The sequence below is a fragment of the Triticum dicoccoides genome, chromosome 6A (assembly GCF_002162155.2).
Source record: "Triticum dicoccoides isolate Atlit2015 ecotype Zavitan chromosome 6A, WEW_v2.0, whole genome shotgun sequence".
Lineage (NCBI taxonomy): Eukaryota > Viridiplantae > Streptophyta > Magnoliopsida > Poales > Poaceae > Triticum > Triticum dicoccoides.
This window is the reverse complement of record NC_041390.1, coordinates 63,519,814-63,545,298: the sequence shown is the minus strand read 5'-3', so window position 1 is coordinate 63,545,298 and position 25,485 is coordinate 63,519,814. Positions and strand designations below refer to the sequence as shown.

General features: G+C 46.7%; 2 protein-coding genes across 2 annotated transcripts in view; both read right to left on the bottom strand.

Annotated features, from left to right (window-relative positions):
• Positions 1–17,591: 17,591 nt before the first annotated feature.
• Positions 17,592–18,673, bottom strand: LOC119318783 (pollen allergen Phl p 5.0101-like). The gene has a single exon (XM_037593373.1). The coding sequence runs from the start codon at positions 18,601–18,603 to the stop codon at positions 17,917–17,919; it is 687 nt and encodes a 228-aa protein (XP_037449270.1). The 5' UTR covers positions 18,604–18,673; the 3' UTR covers positions 17,592–17,916.
• Positions 18,674–21,235: 2,562 nt separating this feature from the next.
• Positions 21,236–25,485, bottom strand: part of LOC119314937 (ER membrane protein complex subunit 2-A-like) — a 4,889-nt gene continuing 639 nt past the window's right edge. The window contains exons 2-9 of the mRNA XM_037589619.1: positions 25,236–25,323; positions 25,013–25,061; positions 23,677–23,771; positions 23,468–23,553; positions 23,313–23,372; positions 23,149–23,230; positions 21,815–21,928; positions 21,236–21,707 (exon numbers count right to left, since the gene is read on the bottom strand). Of these exons, the coding sequence (XP_037445516.1) occupies positions 21,543–21,707; positions 21,815–21,928; positions 23,149–23,230; positions 23,313–23,372; positions 23,468–23,553; positions 23,677–23,771; positions 25,013–25,061; positions 25,236–25,323 (739 nt within the window). The 3' untranslated portion in view covers positions 21,236–21,542. The remainder of the gene's footprint in view (positions 21,708–21,814; positions 21,929–23,148; positions 23,231–23,312; positions 23,373–23,467; positions 23,554–23,676; positions 23,772–25,012; positions 25,062–25,235; positions 25,324–25,485) is intronic.

Sequence of the window (25,485 nt, the reverse complement as noted above, 5' to 3'; positions counted from 1 at the left end):
ACACGAAAAACAGAATCTGTCAAAAAACAGAACAGTCTGTAGTAATCTGTAGCTAGCGCAAGATCTCGAACACCAAAAATTCTAAAATAAATTGCTGGACTTGAGGAATTTATCTATTAATCATCTTCAAAAAGAATTAACTAAATATCACTTTCCAAATAAAAATGACAGAAGTTCTCGTGAGCGCTAAATTTTCTGTTTTTTACAGCAAGTTCAACAAGACATTCCCCAAGTCTTCCCAACGGTTCTACTTGGCACAAACACTAATTAGACACAAAAACACAACCAAAACAGAGGCTAGATAAATTATTTATTACTAAACAGGATCAAAAATCAAGTAATAAAAATAAAATTGGGTTGCCTCCCAACAAGCGCTATCGTTTAACGCCCTTAGCTAGGCATAACAAGCAAGAATAGATCTAGGTATTGCCATCTTTGGTAGGCAATCCATAAGTGGCTCTCATAATAGATTCATAAGTTAATTTAATTTTATTTCTAGGAAAGTGTTCCATGCCTTTCTTTAATGGAAATTGGAATCTAATATTTCCTTCCTTCATATCAATAATTGCACCAATCGTTCTAAGGAAAGGTCTACCAATAATAATAGGACATGAAGGATTGCAATCTATGTCAAGGACAATAAAATCTACGGGCACATAATTAATATTTGCAACAATAAGAACATCATTAATTCTTCCCATAGGTTTCTTAATAGTGGAATCCGCAAGGTGCAAGTTTAGAGAGCAATCATCAAAATCGCGGAAACCTAACAAATCACACAAAGTCTTTGGAATCGTGGAAACACTAGCACCCAAATCACATAAAGCATAGAATTCATGATCTTTAATTTAAATTTTAATAGTTGGTTCCCACTCATCATAAAGTTTTCTAGGGATAGAAACTTCCAATTCAAGTTTTTCTTCATAAGATTGCATCAAGGCATCAACGATATGTTTAGTAAACGCTTTAGTTTGACTATAAGCGTGAGGAGAATTTAGCACGGATTGCAACAAGGAAATACAATCAATCAAAGAGCAATTTTCATAGTTAAATTCCTTGAAATCCATAATAGTGGTTTTAGCAACATCTAGGGTTTTAATTTCTTCAATCCCACTTTTATCAATTTTAGCATCAAGGTCAACAAATTCCGAATTCTTGGAACGCCTTCTAGGTAAAGGTGGATCATATTCAGTCCCATCATTATCAAGATTCATATTGCAAACAAAGATTTAATAGGGAACACATCAATAACTTTTAGATCTTCATCTTTATTTTCATAGCAACTAGAAGAACACGCTCTTATAAAGGCATCTTTCTTAGCACGCATCCTAGCGGTTCTTTCTTTGCACTCATCAATGGAAATTCTCATGGATTTGAGAGACTCATTGATACCATGCTTAGGTGGAATAGATCTAAGTTTCAAAGAATCAACATCAAGAGAAATTATATCAATGTTCCTAGCCAAATCATCAATCTTAAGCAATTTTTCTTCAATCATAGCATTAAAATTATTTTGTGAAGTAATAAATTCTTTAATATTAGATTCAAAATCAGAGGGCATCTTATTATAATTTCCATAAGAATTGTTGTAGGAATTACCATAATTATTAGAGGGATTAGTAGGATAAGGCCTAGGATTAAAATTTCCTCTATACGTGTTGTTACCAAAATTGTTCCTACCAACAAAATTCACATCCATAGATTCATTATTATTCTCAATCAAAGTAGACAAGGGCATATCATTAGGATCAGAAGAAACACTCTTATTAGCAAATAATTTCATAAGTTCATCCATCTTTCCACTCAATACATTAATTTCTTCTATCGCATGCACCTTTTTATTAGTAGATCTTTCAGTGTGCCATTGACAATAATTAACCATAATATTATCTAGGAGTTTAGTAGCCTCTCTTAAAGTGATTTTCGTAAAACTGACTCCTGCGGCCGAATCTAAAAGATCTCTAGAAGCAAAATTTAATCCGGCATAAAAATTCTGAACAATCATCCACAAATTTAAACCATGAGTAGGGCAATTACGTATCATTAATTTCATTCTCTCCCAAGCTTGTGCAACATGTTCATGATCAAGTTGCTTAAAATTCATAATATCGTTTCTAAGAGAGATGATCTTAGCAGGAGGAAAATACTTAGAGATAAAAGCATCTTTGCACTTATTCCATGAATCAATACTATTTTTAGGCAAAGACGAAAACCAAGCTTTAGCATGATCTCTAAGCGAAAAAGGAAATAGCTTCAATTTAACAATATCATTATCCACATCTTTCTTCTTTTGCATGTCACACAAATCAATGAAGCTATTTAGATGGGTAGCAGCATCTTCACTAGGAAGGTCGGAGAATGGATCTTTCATGACAAGATTCAGGAAAGCAGTATTAATTTCACAAGATTCAGCATCGGTAAGAGGAGCAATCGGAGTGCTAATAAAATCAGTGTCGTTGGTATTGGTGAAGTCACACAATTTAGTATTATCTTGATCCATCGTGACAAGCAAGCAAACTAACACACAAGCAAACAAAAAGCAAGTGGACAAAAAGAGGCAAATAGAGAAAGAGAGGGAGGATAGAGAGAGAGAGGGCGAATAAAACTGCAAGGGTGAAGTGGGGGAGAGCAAAACGAGAGGCAAATGGCAAATAATGTAATGCGGGAGATAAGGGTATGTGATGGATACTTGGTATGTTGACTTTTGCGTAGACCTCCCCGGCAACGGCGCCAGAAATGGCTCATTGTCGAGAGTCAAATATTGACTTGCGCGAACCTCCCCGGCAATGGCGCCAGAAATCCTTCTTGCTACCTCTTGAGCACTGCGTTGGTTTTCCCCGAAGAGGAAGGGATGATGCAGCAAAGTAGCATAAGTATTTCCCTCAGTTTTTGAGAACCAAGGTATCAATCCAGTAGGAGGCTACACGTGAGTCCCTCATACATGCACAAAACAAATAAATCCTCACAACCAACGCAAATAGGGGTTGTCAATCCCTATAAGGCCACTTACGAGAGTGAGATCTGATAGATATGATAAGATAATATTTTTGGTATTTTTATGATAAAGATGCAAAGTAAAATAAAGGCAAAGTAAATAACAAGAAATAACTAAGTAGTAGGAGATCAATATGATCAAGATAGACCCGCGGGCCATGGTTTCACTAGTGGCTTCTCTCAAGAGCATAAGTATTCTACGGTGGGTGAACAAATTACTGTTGAGCAATTGACAGAATTGAGCATAGTTATGAGAATATCTAGGTATGATCATGTATATAGGCATCACGTCCGAGACAAGTAGACCGACTCCTGCCTGCATCGACTACTATTACTCCACTCATCGACCGCTATCCAGCATGCATCTAGAGTATTAAGTTAAAAACATATTAACGCCTTAAGCAAGATGACATGATGTAGAGGGATAGACTCATGCAATATGAAGAAAAACCCATCTTGTTATCCTCGATCGCAACAATACAATATGTGCCTTGCTGCCCTTACTGTCACCGAGAAAGGACACCGCAAGATTGAACCCAAATCTAAGCACTTCTCCCATTGCAAGAAAGATCAATCTAGTAGGCCAAACCAAACTGATAATTTGAAGAGACTTGCAAAGATAACCAATTGTGCATAAAAGGATTCAGAGAAGATTCAAATATTATTCATAGATAGACTTGATCATAAACCCACAATTCATCGGTCTCAACAAACACACCGCAAAAAGAAGATTACATCGAATAGTTCTCCACAAGAGAGGGGGAGAACATTGTATTGAGATCCAAAAAGAGAGAAGAAGCCATCTAGCTACTAACTATGGACCCGTAGGTCTGAGATAAACTACTCACACTTCATCGGAGAGGCTATGGTGTTGATGTAGAAGCCCTCCATGATCGATGCCCCCTCTGGCGGAGCTCCGGAATAGGCCCCAAGATGGGATCTCATGGATACAGAAAGTTACGGTGGTGGAATTAGGGTTTTGGTCCGTGTCTGATCGTTTGGGGGTACGTGGATATATATAGGAGGAAGGAGTACGTCGGTGGAGCAACAGGGGGCCCACGAGGGTGGAGGGCGCACCTGGTAGGGGTGGGCGCGCCCCCCTACCTCGTGCCCTCCTGTTTCCTTTCTTGACGTAGGGTCCAAGTCTCCCGGGTCTTGTTCGTTGAGAAAATCACGTTCCCGAAGGTTTCATTCCGTTTGGACTCCGTTTGATATTCCTTTTCTTTGAAACCCTAAAACAGGCAAAAAACAGCAATTCTGGGATGGGTCTCCGATTAATAGGTTAGTCCCAAAAATAATATAAAAGTGAATAATAAAGCCCAATGATGTCCAAAACAGTAGATAATATAGCATGGAGCAATCCAAAATTATAGATACGTTGGAGACATATCAGCATCCGCTAAGCCTGATCAGGCGCCGATTGTCGAATTCAGCGTCGCGTACATCTTCCGGCACTCACCTTTGGGCGACGTGCTAAACCCATTAAAAACCCTCTCCTTAGCAGGGGACTCACAGCCGAATTATATCCGGTTTGAACTGGGGGCTGATGACGGGGAATTTCGCATCCCACCCACCTCCCACTTAATAGCCACTGTCAAAGACTTAACCAACATGCTTGATTACGGCTCCCAAGACGTCGACGGTATGGACGACGATGCCGAAGAGGAGCAGGCCCAAAACCCGCCATTTACCGGGCGCTGGACGGCCACCTCCTCATATGATGTATACATGGTGGATACACCCAAAGAGAATAACGGCGATGACAAAGAAGACCTAGTGGAAGATAAACCTACTGAGATACTGCCAAAGCGCTGACGACATCGGCGCCGCTCTAAGTCACGCCATGGAAAAGACAGCACTACCGGCACCGAAGAAAACAACACTCTAGACGATGCCGAAGACAATGAAGACCCCGTTGAGCCAACTTCCGAACAGGACGAACAGGAAGATGGGTGAGTCAGCCCTGATGAACAGGACGTAAACAAAGACTCGAAGGACAGTAATTATCTTCCGCTCTCCGAGGACGAGGTGAGCCTCGGAAACAAGGATTTTATCGTGCCTGAGGAACCTCTCGAGCAGGAGCGCTTTAAGCGCCGGCTAATAGCCACTATAAGGAGCCTCAAGAAGAAGAAGCAGCAGCTTCAAGCTGATCAAGATCTACTCAACGAAGATCGACTAATATACGGGTAGCTGAGGAATATGGCCTCGAGCGCCCAACCAAAAGTTACCCGAAGCGCAAATTGCTACCTCAATTCAATGACGAGGCGCTGGAGCTTGTACCGTCAGCGCACAATGCGGCTGACCGACCACCACGTGGCCGAGACAAAGCGGCAACTCAAGCCGAACACCAGCCCGTAATACCTCATCGTAAAGGTAGAGATAAAACAGCTCGGGGATATACATATGACCTGCAGCAGGACCTGGACAGTAGAGCAGGACATACCAGATCGATCTACGTATCACGGGGGCGTGCCCTGACACGCGATGGCAGCTATCTATTCGGACGCGACAAGCCTAATCATGCTCTGGCCGAATGCCGCAGATGGACTCCATCCGAGCTATGTTGCGATGTGGCCCGATTTAGAGGCGCCGCACACCCCCTCTGCTTCACTGATGAAGTAATGGGGCATGAATTCCCCGAAGGGTTTAAACCCGTGAACATCGAATCATACGACGGAACAACAAATCCCGCGATATGGATTGAAGATTTTCTTCTCCATATTCACATGGCCCGGGGTGATGATCTTCATGCCATCAAATACCTCCCACTAAAACTCAAGGGACCATCTCGGCACTGGTTGAACAGCCTGCCTGAAAACTCCATTGGCGGCTGGGAAGACTTGGAGGATGCCTTCCATGATAACTTCCAAGGTATATACGTCCGCCCTCCGGATGCCGATGATTTGACCCATATAGTTCAACAGCCCGGAGAGTCAGCCAGGAAATTCTGGACTAGGTTCTTAGCTAAAAAAAACTAGATCGTCGACTGTCCAGATGCCGAAGCCCTAGAGGCCTTTAAGCATAGCATCCGCGATGAATGGCTCGCCCGACACCTCGGCCAGGAAAAGCCGATATCCATGGCAGCCCTCACGACACTCATGACCCGCTTTTGCGCGAGCGAGGATAGCTGGCTAGCCCGTAGCAATAATACTGCAAGCAAACCTGGCACGTCTAAAGCTAGAAATAGCAACGACAAGCCCCGACGCAACAGACACAAGCGTCGAAGCAACGGTGATCATACCGATGACACGGCGGTCAACGCCAGATTCAGTGGCTCCAAGTCCGGCCAGCGGAAGAAGCCATTTAAAAGGAACAATCCGGGCTCATCCAGCTTGGACCGCATACTCGATCATCCATGTCAGATACACGGCACCCTGATAAGCCAGCTAATCATACCAACAGAAGTTGTTGGGTCTTTAAACAGACCGGCAAGCGAAATGCCGAGAACAAGGAGAAGGGGTCGCAAAGTGAGGACGATGATGAGGAGTCCCGTCCATCAAACACAGGGGGACAGAAGAAGTTTCCTCCTCAGGTTAAAACGGTGAACATGATATACGCTACCCATATCCCCAAGAAGGAGCGCAAACACGCACTCAGGGACGTCTATGCGATAGAGCCAGTCGCCCCAAAATTTAACCCATGGTCATCCTGCCCGATCACTTTTGATCGCAGATACCATCCGACCAGTATCCGTCATGGCGGTTCAGCCGCACTGGTCCTTGCCTGATAATTGATGGATTCCACCTGACGCGAGTCCTCATGGACGGTGGCAGCAGCCTCAACCTGATCTATCAGGACACAGTGTGCAAAATGGGCATCTATCCATCAAGGATCAAGCCCACAAAAACTACCTTTAAAGGGGTTATTTCAGGTGTAGAGGCCCGCTATATGGGCTCAATCACACTGGAAGTTTTCTTCGGATCCCCGGACAACTTTCGAAGCGAAGAGTTGATCTTCGACATCGTCCCCTTCCGCAGTGGCTATAACGCACTACTCGGACGAACCACATTCGCTCGATTCAATGCGGTGCCACACTATGCTTACCTCAAGCTCAAGATGCCCAGACCACGCAATGTCATAACAGTTAATGGAAACACGGAGCGCTCCCTCCGCGCCAAGGAGCACACCGCTGTCCTAGCAGCAGAAGTACAGAGCGGCCTTTTCAAGTAGAACCTTAATTCGGCGGCCAAGCTCCCGCACACTGTCAAACGAGTCCGGACTACTCTGCAGCAGGACAGTCCAGCTCGTCAAGAGCTCGACTAGCAATTTGGCATCCATCCTAGTCCCGACCAAACAGTGGTGTTCGTACTGCGCGTACATAACTACGCACTCAAAATACCATGGGCATAGACGGAGGCATAACTAGATTGTGGTCCATAATACGGCTCGACCTCCCTTGGACACACATACTCTCACATCTTCTTTCATCCTTTTCAGGTTTATTTTCTACAGGCCTTTTCTGATGGCCTGATCATCGGTCCTTTCGAAGGATAGATACACCAAGACGGCAAGAAGCATTGACGTATAAGGGAACCTCTAGGTGGCCTTTTTAATGATTGTTATACCTGTTTTCAGGACCCGCACGCAGCTCTCCCTTGGTCGTGGCATGTTAAATAGCCATGTTGCTTATCGCACTACCTGTACAAATAGGGTTGACGTAGTAATCAAATTATAATGGAATCAGTTCGCGGCCCAACTTTTACGGCCCTAGCTTACTACTTCATTTTTTCTTGATAATCTTATCAATTGCACCCGTACACTTTGGTACGCCTTAATTCGCCAGGGGCTTTACTACGCTCCATTCTATGGCAACAAAGTCCGAACACTTTTACAGTACAATTTGGCGCCCCGAATTTCAGCATTATATGCATTGGCTCCGAATCATGTCTTTGGTCAATAGTTGGGTTGCCCGGCTCCTGTGCTTACTACCTTACATTCTGCTCTATCGGCTAGGGTAGTAAAGGGAGAACTATTGCGATTGTGTCCTAGTTTATCCGGATGAGCACCTCGGTAGAGAAAGCCGAAAACTAACTGTCATGATGTGGCGAGAGCCGGTCAGCTGTTTGGAGGTTACAAATCTTTTGTGATTTTTTCCGCACTATGCGACGAATCGGTCTTTACCCGATCGGGTGTTTACAGCACCCTAGTTCGGACTCACGAACACTAGGGGTTGCGCCTAAATTTCTATTGTCAAACTCCTATGGCTAAGTGAGGGTGATAAAGCCACATAGTCTGATTGTCTGGTTTGTTGCGCTAAACACCTCCTTCAAAGACCAAATTTTTGGATAAAGTGTGTTTTAGATTCATCCCGAACACCCCCGTACTACCTACGTGGGGGCTGAAGCCGACGACTGGCCAAATCTCAGACTTAATAAAACAGCCGCACAGGAGGTAAAATTTTAAATAATAAACAGCAAAGCATTATATTACATATTAGCCTTGTTTTCATCATACAAGGCGGGATATCATGAATGTATTCATTCAAAAATAATGTCTTTTGCCTTTATACAATACGAGATCCCTTCAGGACATCTTCAAAATACAGCTCGGGCATGCGGTGCTCCTTGCCCGTGGGCGGTCCTTCGGTCGCGAGCTTGACAGCGTCCATCTTCTCCCATTGTATCTTGACACGGGCGAAGGCCATCCGCGCACCTTCTATGCAGACCGATCGCTTGATGGCATCAAGCCGAGGGCAGGCATCGACAAGCCACTTCACGAGCCCGAAGTAGCTGCTGGGTACGGCTTCGGCAGGCCATAGCCGGATTACCAAATCCTTCATGGCTAGTTCAGCCACCCTATGCAGCTCGACCAGCAGTTTTAGCTGATCGTTAAAGGGCACCGGATGTTCTGGTGCAAGGTATTGCGACTAGAACAGCTTCTCCGTTGAGCTCCCCTCTTCGGCTCGGAAGAATTCCGCAGTGTCAGAAACACTGCGCAGTAGATCCGCGAACGCCCTGGAGAACTCCAAATCTGGGTCAGTAAGAGATACCTCTTCTTCACATACTTGCTTTGCATAATAAAAGCCTTACCCGCCACGATTTTCTTGGCCTCTTGGATTTCCGGGAGGGCGCCTTGGGCTTTGGCCCGGGCCTCTTGTGCACTTTGGCGGGCCTTAGCGAGTTCGGACTCTTAGTCCGCATTCTAGCGCTCCAAGGACTCGTATTCCTTCACGGCGTCCTGGAGCTCCTGCTGGACCTTACCAACTCTGGCCTCATGCTTTTCATGGGCGGCTTGTTCCTTTGTCGTTCTCTCCTCGGCCTCGGCCAGCGCCTTCTTGAGGATCTCCACCTCGTTTGCTGCCCCTACGAAAATATCATGGCACTGTGGTCAACACAAAAACATTCATCCTTTCCGGACATGCACAAGGTCATTGCATACCTTTATTGTCCTCCAGATGCTTTTTCGCACGACCGAGCTCTTCCTCGGTCTGCTCCAGCCTTTGCTTCAGTCCGAAGACTTCGGCAGCATGAGAAGTCGCGGCTACCAGTGATGCCTGCTTATTCACATAGACATATATGGTTAGTCTCCTACGAAAAACTATTTGATCCTCTGCTCGGCTCTTCTTTCCGAACACTGGACAAAGTCTCAGGGGCTACTGTCTATACTGTGACTTTCTTTTTACATAATTGCATTGCTTACCTCAAAGCCTGTTAGAAGGCTTGTGCAGGCTTCGGTCACTCCGCTGTTCGCGGACCGAATCTTCTCAATCACCACACCCATGAGGGTATGGTGTTCCTCAACAATGGAAGCACTTCGCGGCGCTTCCAGTAGAGTATCCGGTGCCTCTGGTTGGATAGAGGTCACTGGCGGGATGGGCACACCTCCTTCTGACGAAGGAGGCCACTTGCCGGATTCCGGAGCCTTATGGGTCTCCGGGGCCGTATTTGGCTGGGGTCCAAATTGGACATGGCCCCCATCGCCAGTCTCCATGGGATTCGCTCCCCATGTGTCTGGCGGCCGAGGTTTCGCCCTCTGGCACCGCCCTGATGGCCTCCTGCATCTCTCCCTGGCCTGGGATCCTTCGGGACAACACCTCGGTGTCATCCATGGCCCTGGGAGAGGAGGCCGCCGGAAGGGACCCGCTGTCCATCACCTTCGGGTCCAGCGAGTTCCCCGAAGATGAGGATCGCTCGAGGTTGGAACGAGCCGGACTGCAAGTGCGTGATTCAACATGTTAAAATTATGAAGTAAAAAGGCTGATACATGAATGCGTCTGGGTCTTTGGATACTCACTATTCGGCCAGGGGCTTATCCCGGGGGCGCCGTTCTGGGCTGCTATCAATGTCCCACGCGGAGTTATCCACGAGGGAGACCTTTCCCTTCTTGGACGCATCTGCCTCTAGATTTGTGGAGGCCGCCCTCTTCTTCCTTCCCCCCTCAGGGGGGGGGGGGTTGCTTTCTTCCTCCTCCTCCTCCTCCTCCTCCTTGTCATCTTTGGCGGCGGAGGAGTGAGTTTCGGCGTCTTCGGACGCCATGTCCAAAGTGCCCTTGTGACGGAGGCCACCTCTGGTCCCCTTGGCCTTCTTCTCCGGCGCCTTGTAGGGCGCCGGAACCAACATCTTCGTCAGAAGCGGGATGGATGGTTCTTTGGGCAGCGGAGCCGGACACTAAATCCGCTCCGCCTTCATTTTCCAACCCTAAAAAAACAAATAGGGAAGTTTAGACATCCTCCTTGAGTAAGCAAGTAAAGGATACACCTTGAAATACGGAAAACTTACCGAACTGGCGGGATGGGCCAGGTCGTGCTCACGGTCCTCGGTCGTCTTCGGCCACGTCTCGTTGGCCTTGAAGAGCACCTTCTAGATATCTTCTTGCATAGTTCCGAAGAACCATTGCAAGGTCTGGTACTCGGCTGGATCGAACTCCCATAGATGGCAAGCCCGGCTCTGGCATGGAAGGATCCGGCGAACTAGCATCACCTGGATCACATTGACAAGCTTGACTTTCTTGTCCACCATGCTCCTGATGCGCATCTAAAGCGTTGTCAGCTCGTCCGATGAAGACCAATCCAGGCCCTTCTCTTGCCAGGAGGTAAGCCGCATTGGGGCCCCGGATTTGAATTCGGGAGACGCGGCCCAGGTAGTGTCGCGGGGCTCTATGATGTAGAACCACAGCTTCTGCCACCCCTTGACGGTCTCCACGAAGGTGCCTTTGGGCCATGGGACGTTGGACATTTTGCTTATCATGGCGCCTCCGCACTCCGCATGTTGGCCGCCTACCACCTTCGGCTTCACATTGAAGGTCTTCAGCCACAATCCGACGTGGGGTGGGATGCGGAGGAAAGCCTCACACACGACAATGAATGCCGAGATAGTGAGAAAGGAATTTGGGGCCAGATCATGGAAATCTAGCCCATAGAAAAACATGAGTCCATGGAAAAATGGGTGGAGAGGAAATCCCAGTCTGCGGATGAAGTGGGGGATGAAAACTACCCTCTCATGGGGCTCCGGGGTAGGGACGATCTGTCCCTCGGCCAGAAGCCAGTGGGCGACCTCCTTGGCCAAATACCCGGCCTCCCGAAGCTGGGTGATGTCCTTCTCCTTGATGGAGGAGACCATCCACTTGCCCTGCGCTTCGGATCCGGACATGATCGGAGTGCTTTTTTGAGACGGAAAAGATGAGAACTTGGGCGCTGGAGCTCGAGAGTGGGTAGGCAGAGAGAGAGAAGGCATGGGTGAAGGAAAGGAATCATATCTCCTTATAAAGGCAGTGAATATAAAGCGCCTCCCCACTCGCCATAAAACTTGCCTATTCCCAAGGGCCGTGTAGGCGGCACGGTTGGATTACCCATACCCGTATTAATGAGAATCCCGTAATAAGGGGACACGATCTCTGCTTTGACAAGACATGCCAATAAAACCGCATCTCGAAATATGGAGCGGCAGGCCAAAAAAGGTTCAAAATAATGACCGGGTAGCGACGTGGTGTCACACTACAAAAAGTTGTCGGTAGATTGGACTCATGAAATATTATACTCTCTGCGGTTGTGTGTGGTACTTGTTTTGCAGAGCCGGACACGTTCTTTATGTTCGAAGGTTGTTTTGGAGTATTCGGAGGAGGAACCCACCTTGCAATGCCGAAGACAATCTGCGCGCCGGACACCTCGTCATTCAAGCCTGGTTCAGGGGCTACTGAGGGAGTCCTGGACTAAGGGGTCCTCGGGCATCCGTCCTATTGGACATGGGCTGGACTGATGGGCTGTGAAGATACAAGACCGAAGACTCTCACTCGTGTCGAGATGGGACTCTCCTTGGCGTGGATGGCAAGCTTGGCATTCGGATATGAAGATTCCTTTCTCTGTAACCAACTTTGTACAGCCCTAGTCCCCTCCGGTGTCTATATAAACCGGAGGGTTTAGTCCTTAGAGGCAATCATAATCATATAGGCTAGACTTTTAAGGTTTTAGCCATTACGATCTCGTGGTAGATCAACTCTTGTAATACTCATATTCATCAAGATCAATCAAGCAGGAAGTAGGGTATTACCTCCATAGAGAGGGCCCGAACCTGGGTAAACATCGTGTCCCCTGTCTCCTGTTACCTTCGACCTTAGACGCACACTTTGGGACCCCCTACCCGAGATCTGCCGGTTTTGACACCAACAGCAGGTTCACACAAAGATTCTTTGTCACGTGCATCACGTCGATTGCAGAGCGGACCTCTAGGTCTTTCCAGTAGGGTAGGTCCCAAAATATAGATTTGTTCTTCCACATGGGTGCGCGTCCCTCAGCGTCATTCGGAACAGATAGTCCGTCGGGACCCTTTGCAAATATTACTTGTAAATAATTGACCATAGCAAGTATGTGATCACCAGTACGGACGGCGAGCTTCTTCCGGTGATCTGCCTCGCCTTTGAAATGCTTGCCTTTCGACATTGATGGTTGGTCGAAAGAAATCGATGATGCCCCAGGTACATATTCTTCGTGCATTTGTCCAAATATATACTTTCGGTGTCATCTAAATAGTGTGTGCATGCGTGGTATCCCTTGTTTGTGTGTCCTGAAAGGTTACTGAGAGAGGGCAATAATTGATGGTTACAAACAACAACGCATGTAGGTCAAATTCCTGATGTTTGTGATCATCACACACACGTACACTGTTTCCATTCCACAGCTGTAAAAGTTCTTCAACTAATGGCCTTAGGTACACATTCATGTCGTTGCCAGGTTGCTTAGGGCCTTGGATGAGAACTGGCATCATAATGAACTTCCGCTTCATGCACAACCAAGGATGAAGGTTATCGATACATAGAGTCATGGACCAAGTGCTATGATTGCTGCTCTGCTCCCCAAAAGGATTAATGCCATCCACGCTTAAACCAAACCATACGTTCCTTGCGCCACCTGCAAAGTCCCCCCCCCCACTTTCTCTCGATTTTTCCCCATTGCATGCCACCCATCGGCAGGTGCTCTCAACTTCCCATCTTTCTTACTATCCTCTTTGTGCCATCGCATCAACTTGGCATGCTCTTTGTTTCTGAACAGACGTTTCAACCGTGGTATTATAGGAGCATACCACATCACCTTGGCAGGAACCCTCTTCCTAGGGCGCTCGTCGTCAACATCACCAGGGTCATCTCATCTGATCTTATACCGCAATGCACCACATACCAGGCATGCGTTCAAATCCTCGTACACACCGTGGTAGAGGATGCAGTCATTAGGGCATGCATGTATCTTCTGCACCTCCCGTCCTAGAGGGCACACAACTTTCTTTGCTTCGTACGTATTGTCGGGCAATTCGTTATCCTTTGGAAGCTTCTTCTTCAATATTTTCAGTAGCTTCTCAAATCATTTGTCAGGTACACCATTCTCTGTCTTCCACTGCAGCAATTCCAGTGTGATACCAAGCTTTGTGTTGCCATCTTTACAATTGGGGTGTAACCCTTTTTGTGATCCTCTAACATGCGATCAAACTTCAACTTCTCCTTTTCACTTTCTCATTGTCTCTTTGCATCAACAATGACCCGGCAAAGATCATCATCGAGCACATCGTTTGGTTCCTCTTGATCTTCAGCTTCCCTCGTTGCAGCATCACCATATTCAGGGGGCACGTAGTTGTCATCATCCTATTCTTCTTCGTTGTCTTTCATCATAACCCCTCTTTCTCCGTGCTTGGTCCAAACATTATAGTGTGGCATGAAACCCTTATGAAGCAGGTGGGTGTGAAGGATTTTCCGGTCAGAGTAAGACTTCGTATTCCCACATATAGGGCATGGACAACACATAAAACCATTATGCTTGTTTGCCTCGGCCACTTCGAGAAAATTATGCACGCCCTTAATGTACTATGAGGTGCGTCTGTTGTCGTACATCCATTGTCGGTTCATCTGCGTGCATTATATATAATTAAGTGTGTCAAAAACCATTACAGAACAACATGAATACAGAAGTGACCAAATTAATAGAAGTTCATCATCACATTGAAACCAAAGTACATACGTAGTTCTCATTGAACAACATATAGCTCTTCAGAGCATCTAATTAAACCATACATTGAAACTATGTAAACCATTTCTATGCAACAACAAATGCGATCATAATCGCAACTAAGGTAACAATTGATCCAACGACATAATGATACCAAGCCTCGGTGTGAATAGCATGTTTTCTAATCTTTCTAATCTTCAAGCGCATTGCCTCCATCTTGATCTTGTGATCATCGACGACATCCGCAACATGCAACTCCAATATCATCTCCTCCTCCTCAATTTTTTTCAATTTTTTTCTTCAAGTAATTGTTTTCCTCTTATCTAAATTTAACCTCTCGACAATAGGGTCGATTGGAATTTTCGGTTCACATACCTCCTAGATAAAAAAATCTATGTCACGTTGGTCGGCATAATTGTCATCAACACTAAATGAAACAAATAGTTATCAAAGACAATATATACCACATCTGAATCATAGACAGGATGAGCGCCAACGGAGGCGAATACCAAAACCATCACACTATATAATAACAAACAATAATAAAAGTAAGAAAATTATACAAGTATCTATCTAAATCATACCAGTAAGAACTTTTTTCTTTTAGAAAGAAGATAAGAACAAGAGGCTCACCACGGTGGTGCCAGAGGCGAGACCGGCGCGAGCGATCGACGGCGGGGAGGACGGGGATGGAACAGGACGGACCGCCAAACCTAGACAAATCTTGAGGAAAATGGAGTTTGGACAAGGAGCTTCAAGAGGAGAAATCTTAAGTGTGGCTCGGTCATTTGATCGAACACCTCATGTGCATAGGAGGTGAGCTAGAGTACCACAAAGCTCTCCCACGGCCGGGCAAAAAAAACAGAGCGATGGCTTTGCTCGCGCGCAAGGGCGGGGGTATATATAGGCCACTCTGTAGTCCCGGTTGGTGGCTAGAACTGGGACTAAAGGACCACATTTGGTCCCGGTTCCAGCCACCAACCGGGACCAGTGGTTGTGGGCCAGGAGCAAAGGCCCATTGGTCCCGGTTCGTGTCTGGAACCGGGACCAAAGGGGTCAGATGAATCGGGGTCAATGGCCCACGAGGCCTGGCCGGCGCCCTGGCCTCGCGAACCGGGACCGATGCACCCATTGGTCTCGGTTCGTGAGTGAACCGGGATTAATGGGCTTTTCAGGCCTGGGCCAAAGCCATATTTTTACTAGTGGGAGGGAGCACGGAACCGCTGAGGCCGCAGCCATGAGAGGTCACCAGGGAGGCCCTCCTGCGCTGAGCGCCGTCGTCCAGCCGGGGCCGCCCATCTCCACCACTGTTGTGCCGCCCCTCCACCCGAGATCCACGGCGAGAGGGGCCGCCCGTGACCCGCAGCGCCAGACGTGGCGCCGAGGCGCTGCTGCGAGGCAGTCGCTGTCGATGCCACCCGCCGACCTGCACCACCACCATGCCGCCCGACGCCACGCCACCATCGCTGGCCCACTCCAGAGCGCCGCTACGCCTGGCATCGAGCGCAACATCCCAGCCGGCGAGATCCGACCCGCGCCGCAGCTCCCACACAACGTCGCCGCCGGTGATGACCGGGCTTCGCCCGCTCGTGCCCCTGGCGGCGGCGAGGGAGGAGGGAGAGAGGGAGGGAGGTGGCGGCGGCGGCGCTAGGGTTGCCTCCCGGACGCGCGTGGGACGCGGGAGGGGAGGGGGAAAGACCAAACAAGGAATAATCCTGATACTAATATAAAAAGGATCTTCTAAGAAAATACTGATATAAAAGGCAATCTTGATTTCCATGAGTTAATCAAGAGAAACTCGAGCCAGCGATAGATATAGATATACAATAGGAAAACGTTCATGTTCGGTGCGCCGGTCGAACTTTCGGCCGGCTCATGCGCCACGTTGGATCCTATGAGCCAGCCACGTCCACTCCCCACGCGTCATTTATGGGTCCTGCAAACCGCATCCATCTTTGTCCTCCCTTATCCCTTGGAAAACATTCATGTTCGGTGTTCGGCCGGCTCATGCGCCACGTTGGATCCTATGAGCCAGCCACGTCCACTCCCCACGCGTCATTTATGGGTCCTGCAAACCGCATCCATCTTTGTCCTCCCTTATCCCTTTCACTCATTTTTTTCTGAAATCAAACAGGACCTGCTCTGCTCCGCCGACGTCCGCCTCCATCTGCCCTGCGCATTTCCGGCGAGCGGACGCATCCACGTCGCCCTGGGCTGCTCCGGCGACCTCCTCGCCTCCACCTGCCCCCGTGCTGCTCTGACGAGGGGCTGCATCTACCTACCTCCACATTTCTCCAGCCTTTTGACCTGCCCCCACGCTGCTCCGACGAGCGCCTCGCCCTCGACCTGTCGCCATGCCGCTCCGGCGAGCGTCGTCGTGCTCCACCCGTGCGGGAACGGCGACTATGTTGTGCACGAGCGGACGAGATGCTGGAATCGGTGTCAGCGGGAGCTTCAATCGGTGGTATTTTTTGCTCCATCTGGCTTCTTGTTTTGCTGGAATCAGCTGTATTTTTTGCTAGGATCCACCTTGTTTGAGTGCCTTCTGCTGCAACCAGTCCAAAACATTGCTATCATCATTTTGTTTTTTGCTACTACCGTTGAAGTCCGTCTTTTGATATTTTTTGCTTAGTTAGATCCATCTTTTTGCTGGAACCACTCTAGCCTTTTGTTACCATAGTCTTTGAAATTTGCTTCTGCCGTCTTAGTTTTTGCTACCACCCTGTTTTTGAATTTTTGTTGGATCCATCTTATTTTTGCTGGAACCACTTTAAGTTTTACTACAATGGTCTTTGTATTTTGTTACCACCGTCTTTTGTTTTTGCTACTAACCCATCAAAGGTGATGGAATTTGGGACCAGCCATGACGCAAGCGCAAAAGCAGGAACTGTACATGAAAAAAGCTTCAACCGTTGTGTGAAAAAGCTTCAACCATGGCATGGTGGCTCCCGGCGACACCAGGAGCTGCAGCCACGGCATGGCGGTGCTACGACGGCGACGACTAAGATGGACGGCGGCCGGCAGCAAGGACGGCGACCGGCGACCGGCGGCGAGCTGGTGATGCTTCAAGGTCAGCCCTCGGAGAGTCCATGGCGGGGTGTCCGGCATGAAATAGTTGTTTTGAATTGGACACGATTTTCTATTGAGAAAAAAAAGATTCAAAGGCTGATTTGACGGTGTGCAAAAGACAAAGTAACGTTTCAGATACGACCCGCCTAACAGTTGGACCGGCGCACCGGCGCAGATCACTGCCCTATACAATAGCCGATTTGATCCCGCTTGTCATGGGGATTACAAATTCATAGAAAAAGATTACAAAGATTTTGTTATTATTACAGGCACATGCACACACGGTCGATCGCGGCTGCATGCATGAAACGAAAACCAAGAAGGAAGCATCAGGAAAATCCCTGGCCGCCAAGGCCACACACGTACGTACTACATACATACACAGCATAGTATGTGTGCGTGATGGACGTGTGTTGTTGGCGAGCTCAGGCTTTGTAGCCACCGGCAGTGGCGGCGCCGGCATCCTTCTCGGCTTCAACCATGGCATTGATGGCCTTGCTCAGGGCGGCCTGAAAGACGGCGTACTTTACCTCGGGCACGGAGGCGACGGTGGCGGCGTAGGCCTGCTTGACGGCGGACTCAAGGGCGGGGACGAACTTGTAGTTATCGTATGCGCCGCCCGTGGTCTCCTTGATGGCCTTGTTGAAGGCGGACTCGAAGACGGTGAACTTGTCGTTGACCGGGGCAGCGTCGGCGGCGGTGGCGGCGGTCCTGTAGGCGGCGTCGATCTGGTCGATGGTCTTGAGCTGGGGGGCGGGGATCCCCTTGACCTCCTCGGCGGCGGGCTTGACGGAGTGGACCTCGAAGGCGCCGGAGATGACGCGGAGCGACTCGGTGAGACTGGCGACGTAGGTGTCGTACTTGGTCTCGGGGGTGGCGCCCTGGGCTTTGTCGTAGGCGAGCTTGTAGGAGGCTTCGAGGCTCTTGGAGAGTGATGCCATGGAGGCTGACTGGGCGGGCATCTGGCCGGAGGCGGCGGCCTTGAGGACATCTGCGAAAGCCTTGTTAGAGGCCGCGCTGAAGGTGGCCTCGAACGTCTTGTACTTGTCGGCCGGAGGGACGGCGGCTGCGGCCGCCACGGCCGCCTTGAAGCCGTTGTTGATATCCTCCATCAGCTTCTGCTCCGGAGTCGTCGCCTTGGGCTGGGTCCCTGGGGCGGCGGGGGTGGCCGGGGCGCCGGGGGCGTAGGCGGCGTAGGAGACGGCCGGCCCCGCCACGAGGGCGACGGCGACGGCGAGGAAGAGCGCCACCGTGTACTGCTGCACCGCCGCCATTGCGCTGCGTTGGTTGGCTTGTAAGCTGGCAGGAGGAGAGAAGAGATTGTATTGCGTTGTGAGGATGAAGGAGGTGGGCTTTATATATATAGATACATATACACATGCTAGCTGCACCACGTACGGGGGGTGGACGACGGTGAGAGGCCGGGAGAGCTTCACGCGCCCAAATTAGCTACCAGTCGCTCCTCCGCTCAGTCTTCCCGGCTTCCGCTCCCCTCCTCTCTCTTTTCTTGGCCATGACTCTTTCCATGCTCTTTTCTTTTTTTTAGCCAAATTTTAATTTTAAAGATGTGCAAATACATATTTTCACACGGCGTGTATGCCCGTCAATATGTACTATGTATGTATGTACTCCCTCCGTTTCTTTTTAGTCTGCATATAAGATTTTGTCAAAGTCAACTTTTGTTTACTTTGACTAAGTTTATAAAAAAAATATCAAGATTCATAATATGAAATCAGTATTGTTAGATGCATCATGGAATTAATTTCCATACCATATAGCTTTAGTATTTTAGATGTTGATATTTTTTTCTATAAAGTTGGTCAAACATTTAAAAATTTGACTTTGATCAAATCTTATATACGGAGGGAGTATGTATGTATGTATGTATGCATGTACTAGCAAAGTATCCGTGCGTTACAAAGCATCTTAAGAAACACAAACGGAGCACTAGTTTGGCATCGACCACACCACATTGGCATGTTGAAATCATGAAAGAGACATTGTTTTCAGACGATATGACATAGCATCTAATCAACAATGAAGCAATTTTGTACTGTATGACAACTGAAAGAAGAAAAGGATGGTGGATCTTTTTTGTGTGTGCTGAACGGCGTATGTTCAATAAAACACCTGCAGGTGTATCTGAAAAATATACATACACACCATCATCCTCATAGCAATGACGGGCGTATTCCTGAAAGCAAAAAAAAAAAAGGATACGCGGAAGGCTGTTGATGTTTGAGGTGATTAATCCTCCTAGTACATTGTCAAGATTTGCTAAGAAGAACACAATCGAGCAATGTGCATGACCTGACTCTGCAGTACGTGCTGTCGATTGCTAGCCGTAGTGTGCCATCATCTCACTGATCTGTGTGCGTGCTAAAGTCGTAATTAAACAAATAGGCCCACTTATGTCCTTATCTTGTTGAAGGTGTTGCCTTCTTGTTGACGTGCTAGTCTTGAGTGATTGCGTCAGCTTTAATAAAATTGGATGTGTGCATCACAATGATGCAAAGGCCGGAAGTTTCAACCTCCTTCTCAAAAAAAGAGAGAAAAAACAAAATATGTTGCAGCAGCATAGAAGTCAAATAAGATGGAAGAAATAGGTTAGGATACGTGGAAATGTTGTGGAGGTAGATCAAATTGGGGTTTGTAGGTTGGTCACCTAACGATAAAGCGATAAAGGGTAATGTCAGATAAAACCAGCGGGCTCGACTCGTGTCAACATAGAGGAAGAAGAGTTGAGCAAGCAGATGAAACAATGACCAAGTAGCTGGAGAATTTGTGCAAACGTCTCTCCATCAATTTCTGGGGGAAATATATAGTTGATCATAACTGTTGCCTCTGTTCCTGAATGCAATATGTTTTGGCAGTTTAATTATTATTATTTTATAACTTTACCTCCTCTTTATTAACTCGTAATCAAGTTTACATCCTTCATCAACAGAGGAAGTAGCTCAATTGAAGCATCTTCAAACCACTCGTTACAAAAAGAAAATCTAGGTAGCTTAGTTAATTCATGAGCCACAGTATTCGCTTCTCTTGGGCAAAACCCGAAAGTAATATAGCGGAACTCGCATGCCAGATGATAGCAGTCATCAATAATGGTTGTCGCATTCCCAGCAAAATGGCCTCCATTTTTCATAGTCTCTGTGAGTTCCAGATTGTCAGAGTTGACCACAATTTTGTTACAGCCCGCTGTCAATGCAAATCTAGAGACCAAACTTGAGAGCCATCGCTTCCGCCATCAGAACATCATAACATGAACCAACCAGTTTGTTTCCAGCGACAGTCATATGGCCCATATCGTCTCTGATTACTGTTCCCATAGGCCCGTTCAGCATGTCAAATGTCAAAGGCCATTTGGTGGTTTGCACCATCCTCCTCTCTTCATCGATGCCTTTGCATCACATGCAATGATAAAATTCCATGCAAGAGCCCAAACTGACTGCGCAATTCTCCTTGCATCTTGGACCGGCTCCTTATGCACGAGTTTTCTCCTTTCCCACCGGAGATACCAGGAACATACCGCCACCATCTCATGAAGACTGTGAATACCCATTGTAGACACTTCTTGTGCTGGAAAGTTGAGAAGGTAAGCTATGATCTGCAAATTAAACTGTCAACACGTCTTACATTTAGAAACAGATGTACTAGTAGTATTTAGCCACATGAAAGAAATAGATAGTGGATCAAAACTATTTAGGAACAGAGGTGTATACATGAACGGCTTGAACGTCTATCTAAAGAAGAAGAAAAGGTGATCCATTTAGAGATTTAACGTACTCATCTATTACAGATCAAAACTTTCGTCTATATTCAAAACTACAATGGTACAGTGTTGTTTTCCTTATTGCTCTATGGCAACAAAAACAATCAAAAAAAAACGACATATATGGAAACAAGGAAGGATCTTTCTTAAATAAAGTTTTACAATGCTGCTGGAAGGATCTGCCATCTCCAAAGCAGAGCCCACCGCATGCGTGAGGCACTAGTGCTCGCTCGCTCAGCTAGCTAAAGCTAAAGCCCTTGTGAGCCAACAAGGGTCAGATCAGGAGAGCTTCATGTTCTTCAGCATGCCCGCGACAAGCGCCTCCATGGACGGCGCGCGCCGCTTGTAATCCTTCATCAGTGCCTCTGCGGCCAGGCTCTGCAGCTCCGAGCTCTCCTCCTCCTTGTTCCTCCCTTTGGTCAGCTGGCTAATTGCTGCGCTGCACTGTGGGGATCAAGGATGTATATGCATCAAGGATCACTACTGTGGATAAATAAATAAATAAAATATAAAGGCAACTGGGACCCTTCCAAGATGTCCGTCCGTCTTACCAGGCACACGCCAAAGAGAGCTCTCGTGTTCTTGCCCCCAGTTAACTGGATAGTCGACGCGTAGTACTTTTTAGCGGTTTGAAGGTTTTCCAAACCACCCAGTGTGTACAAAACCTTCAACATAAAAGAAGAGGCGACACTCAGCAAGGATAAGCTGTGCACTCGCATTGCATGAAATCAACTGCGCCTTCGGCAGAATCAGGACATGGCATTGGCTTGACTTAGTCATTTATATGAATCAGAAACGTTGGGCGATTTTGCATCCCACCAGAAGGACTATTAAACAAATAAATAGCACTGATCATCGTATTGCCATATATGCACGTCAAATAAACTCTACTTCTGGGCTCAGCATGCCCTCTCCCACCTACCACACAAAACCAGTAAGATAAAACCATGCAACTTCCGTTTCTTGCAGACCCCACAAGAATAAGCTCCTACAGTTTCCCACCCTAAAGACACATATCTGCTTATCAGCCTATGTCATGCCCCGTCCGCCTAGTACAACATGACTTCTAAAATAAACAGAAAGAAACTGCTAACTTGAATAAATACCCAACAAAACTCCTTTAAGATGACAGCTTCAATGAAAGCCAGTCTTTGTCTTTAAATTACTAAAATCGATTTTCATGGCTGATCACAACTAGATGTGGGACCTCAATTGGTAGAAAATATACACAGTTGAATCACTCATCAAATCATGTTGATTCATTGCATATTATGATAGCCTATAAGTCGGTGTCAAAATACTTCATCACTTATGCATCTATGCCTGAGAGGTTTTATAAAGATGGGTGTCATTTTTTCATTTCAATTCATCTCTCACATGGATCATTATCTTGAGAAACACAACTTATAAAACTTAATACACTTGCTATTTTTAATCTTATGCCTCATTATGGATTATGAGTCCAAGGACTAGTCAAGACTAGTCTATGGACTAGTCTATGAGTCTCAACTCCATGGCCGACTACACTTCAGTGTCAACTAGTCTATGAGTCGCAACTTCAGTGTCGACTAGTGTCGATTAGTTACGCTTAGCCTACCAGTCTCAACCTCGGAACAACTCGTCGACTCGTAAATCTTGCTCATTATATCACTATACATAATTATTTTGTAACGTTTTTGTTAACTTCAATGTTGAATTGGCGTGCTTCATTTTAATTGGATCTTTGATAGTTATTGTCGTCTCATGTGGTATTCGACCATTCATCATTTACCATTGGAAGAAAGGGACCATCAGTAAATCATCAACAGAATAATGACAAATTTCATAACAGATAATTCTAACTTTTCTATTTATTTCCACGAAAGGCTGTGTTTGGTCCACTTACCTCAGCATAAGCTAGATGATAAAGTGGAATGGTTGGTTGAGCCAATATTAGTTCCTCGTAACAAAAGGCGGCTTGTTTGTACCTGGCAAAAAAAATCATCATATAAGTTAGTATTTTCACATCTGACCATATTATGTTGAATCAATCAAGATTGAACATCTCACATTTGTAAGGAAACATAAATTTCAGCAAGCTCTCTCCATGCATCATGATCCGCCATGAATCTAACACAGGGAAAGGGTTAATAACTTAATATGTTCTAATAAGAAAAATATAGGAGGCAGTAACTGGTCCATAAAAGAAGTGGATGCATACTTACAATTCCAAATACTTGTTCAAATAATCAACTGCTAAAGACATGTCACCTTGTGCTTTTGCAATAGCAATTTTTCTCTTGTGGACAATCTGACAACCAAACAAGGAGGATATTTTGTGTAAAATGACACCGTACTAAGGTATCATCCTTAGCATTTGAATGGTTCTAGAAAGCAAAGAAAATCAAATTCCTCCTGCATATCAAATTTTTACCTGATCAAATGGGTTGGTTTCCAGGATAAGTGCATAAGCTCTTTCAGCTTCAGCCCAATCACCCTTTGCCTCAAACAGCAGGGCTTCTAGCCGGCCTGCATTTTAGAGCAAGTGTGTTCAGAATTTACAGAAAGATGGCCATAATAACCAGCATTATATGACTCGACAGATATCAATTCTGGTATACTTGAATAAAAAAAATGTGTTCCAAACTTAGGTGTTTACATCGCTTTTGTGTACACCAGGATTTAGGTAACCCATAACTGGTTCTTAGTTAACAAAAATGTCCATGTATTACACCTTCACCCTCAAGCAACACCTTGCCCTCCTACTTTAGAGGATTACTAGTAGAGCCCTCAAACCCTCAAACCCTTAAAAATAACTTCTTTTTTTACAGTTTTCGTCGAAAAAAAGCCGTAGACTAGAACCCCTTAACCCTCAAACCCTCAAAAAATTTTAAAGGTCCAACCCTCAAACCCTCTCCCAATCCTCAAAAGTAAGGGTTGGGGAGCAAAACCTACCCCAACCCTCATTTGGCGGTTATACTCGCGTGGGAGGGAAAAATCCTCCCAACTCCCGCGTCCACGCCCGCGACCGCCGCTGCTAGTCGCTCCCTCGCCGGCGGCCGCCCCATCGACCTCACGCGTGCAACGACAACGTCGTTCATGGGGAATATTCCGTTATAAGGGTTGGGTTTGAGGGTTCTAATCTTTGCCCCTGTTTTTCAACCCGTAAAAGTGCACAAAAAGATCATTTTTGGACCCTTAAAACGCTGGTGAGGGTTTGAGGGTTTGAGGGTTCTACTAGTAATGCTCTTAGACCAGACAATCCCTGGCCTGTAGAATACCTAAGATCAACATCTATGTATATTCCAAGGGCGTGTACCACAACATCATTTGGCTTGATATACTAAAGTACTGTGCAGGTATATTTGTTCAGAGAAATCAACTCACCAAGCCAATAATAGTTGATATCATTATATGGTGAGCAATTATGCATATTTCATTTATTTTTAAGTAATAGTCTTCGCCGTTCGCATTATAGTTCACTTCTCAGACTATTGACAACGTGAGCTGTCTTAAAAACAATCACAGCCTTGCATAGATTTACGGAACTGGCATGATAATTTTGAAGTTTCATGTCAGACTTTAGTCCAATCTTTTGAACAAACCCTTTCCCCATTTGAAAAACATTAAACCCATTTTGGAAAGGATTAGCTTGGCTCCACCACATGTTTCTTGCTTGTCACCAACCCCTTTTGGATGATTCTGCTCATAAAGTTTCCCAAGTGTAACTAGATCTGCAAACTGCCTTTGTATGGGCCAAACAAACTTACCAACACGAGCGCTGCCAGGAAACTGCTTGGAGAGGATTCCAATACAATCCTGCAGAACCATGAAACGAGGCGATTTGATCAATAGATAATGGTAGCCATACCCAAGATAAACTGAATTTTTCATTCTCGGCGGGCAAAGTCAAATTGCATCGAAATCAGAGAATAGAACCGGACCAGAGATGGTCATAAACGAAAAAGTGACTGCGTAACCAGAGCACCTCACCTTTGCGACATCAAGACGCTGGCAGTCCATGGCAGCCACCGCCACCTGCTCGTAGAGCGTCCACTCTGCATGCATCGAAACAAAGCGATCTCGCGTTCAGTACTGGGGCCAAGAGCACGGCGAGAGACCATCAGCAGCAGCTGAGAACGCCGCAGGGACGTTCCGGCAACGGTTCCGGGCGCAAAAGCGCAGCGATTCCAGTTCAGCGGATGAGATCTCGAAAGGGGGAGGCGGATCGGGAACGCGGGGG

Coding starts and splice junctions, on each gene's coding strand:
- LOC119318783 (XM_037593373.1), bottom strand. CDS start 18,603: ATGGAGGATATCAACAACGGCTTCAAGGCGGCCGTGGCGGCCGCAGCC.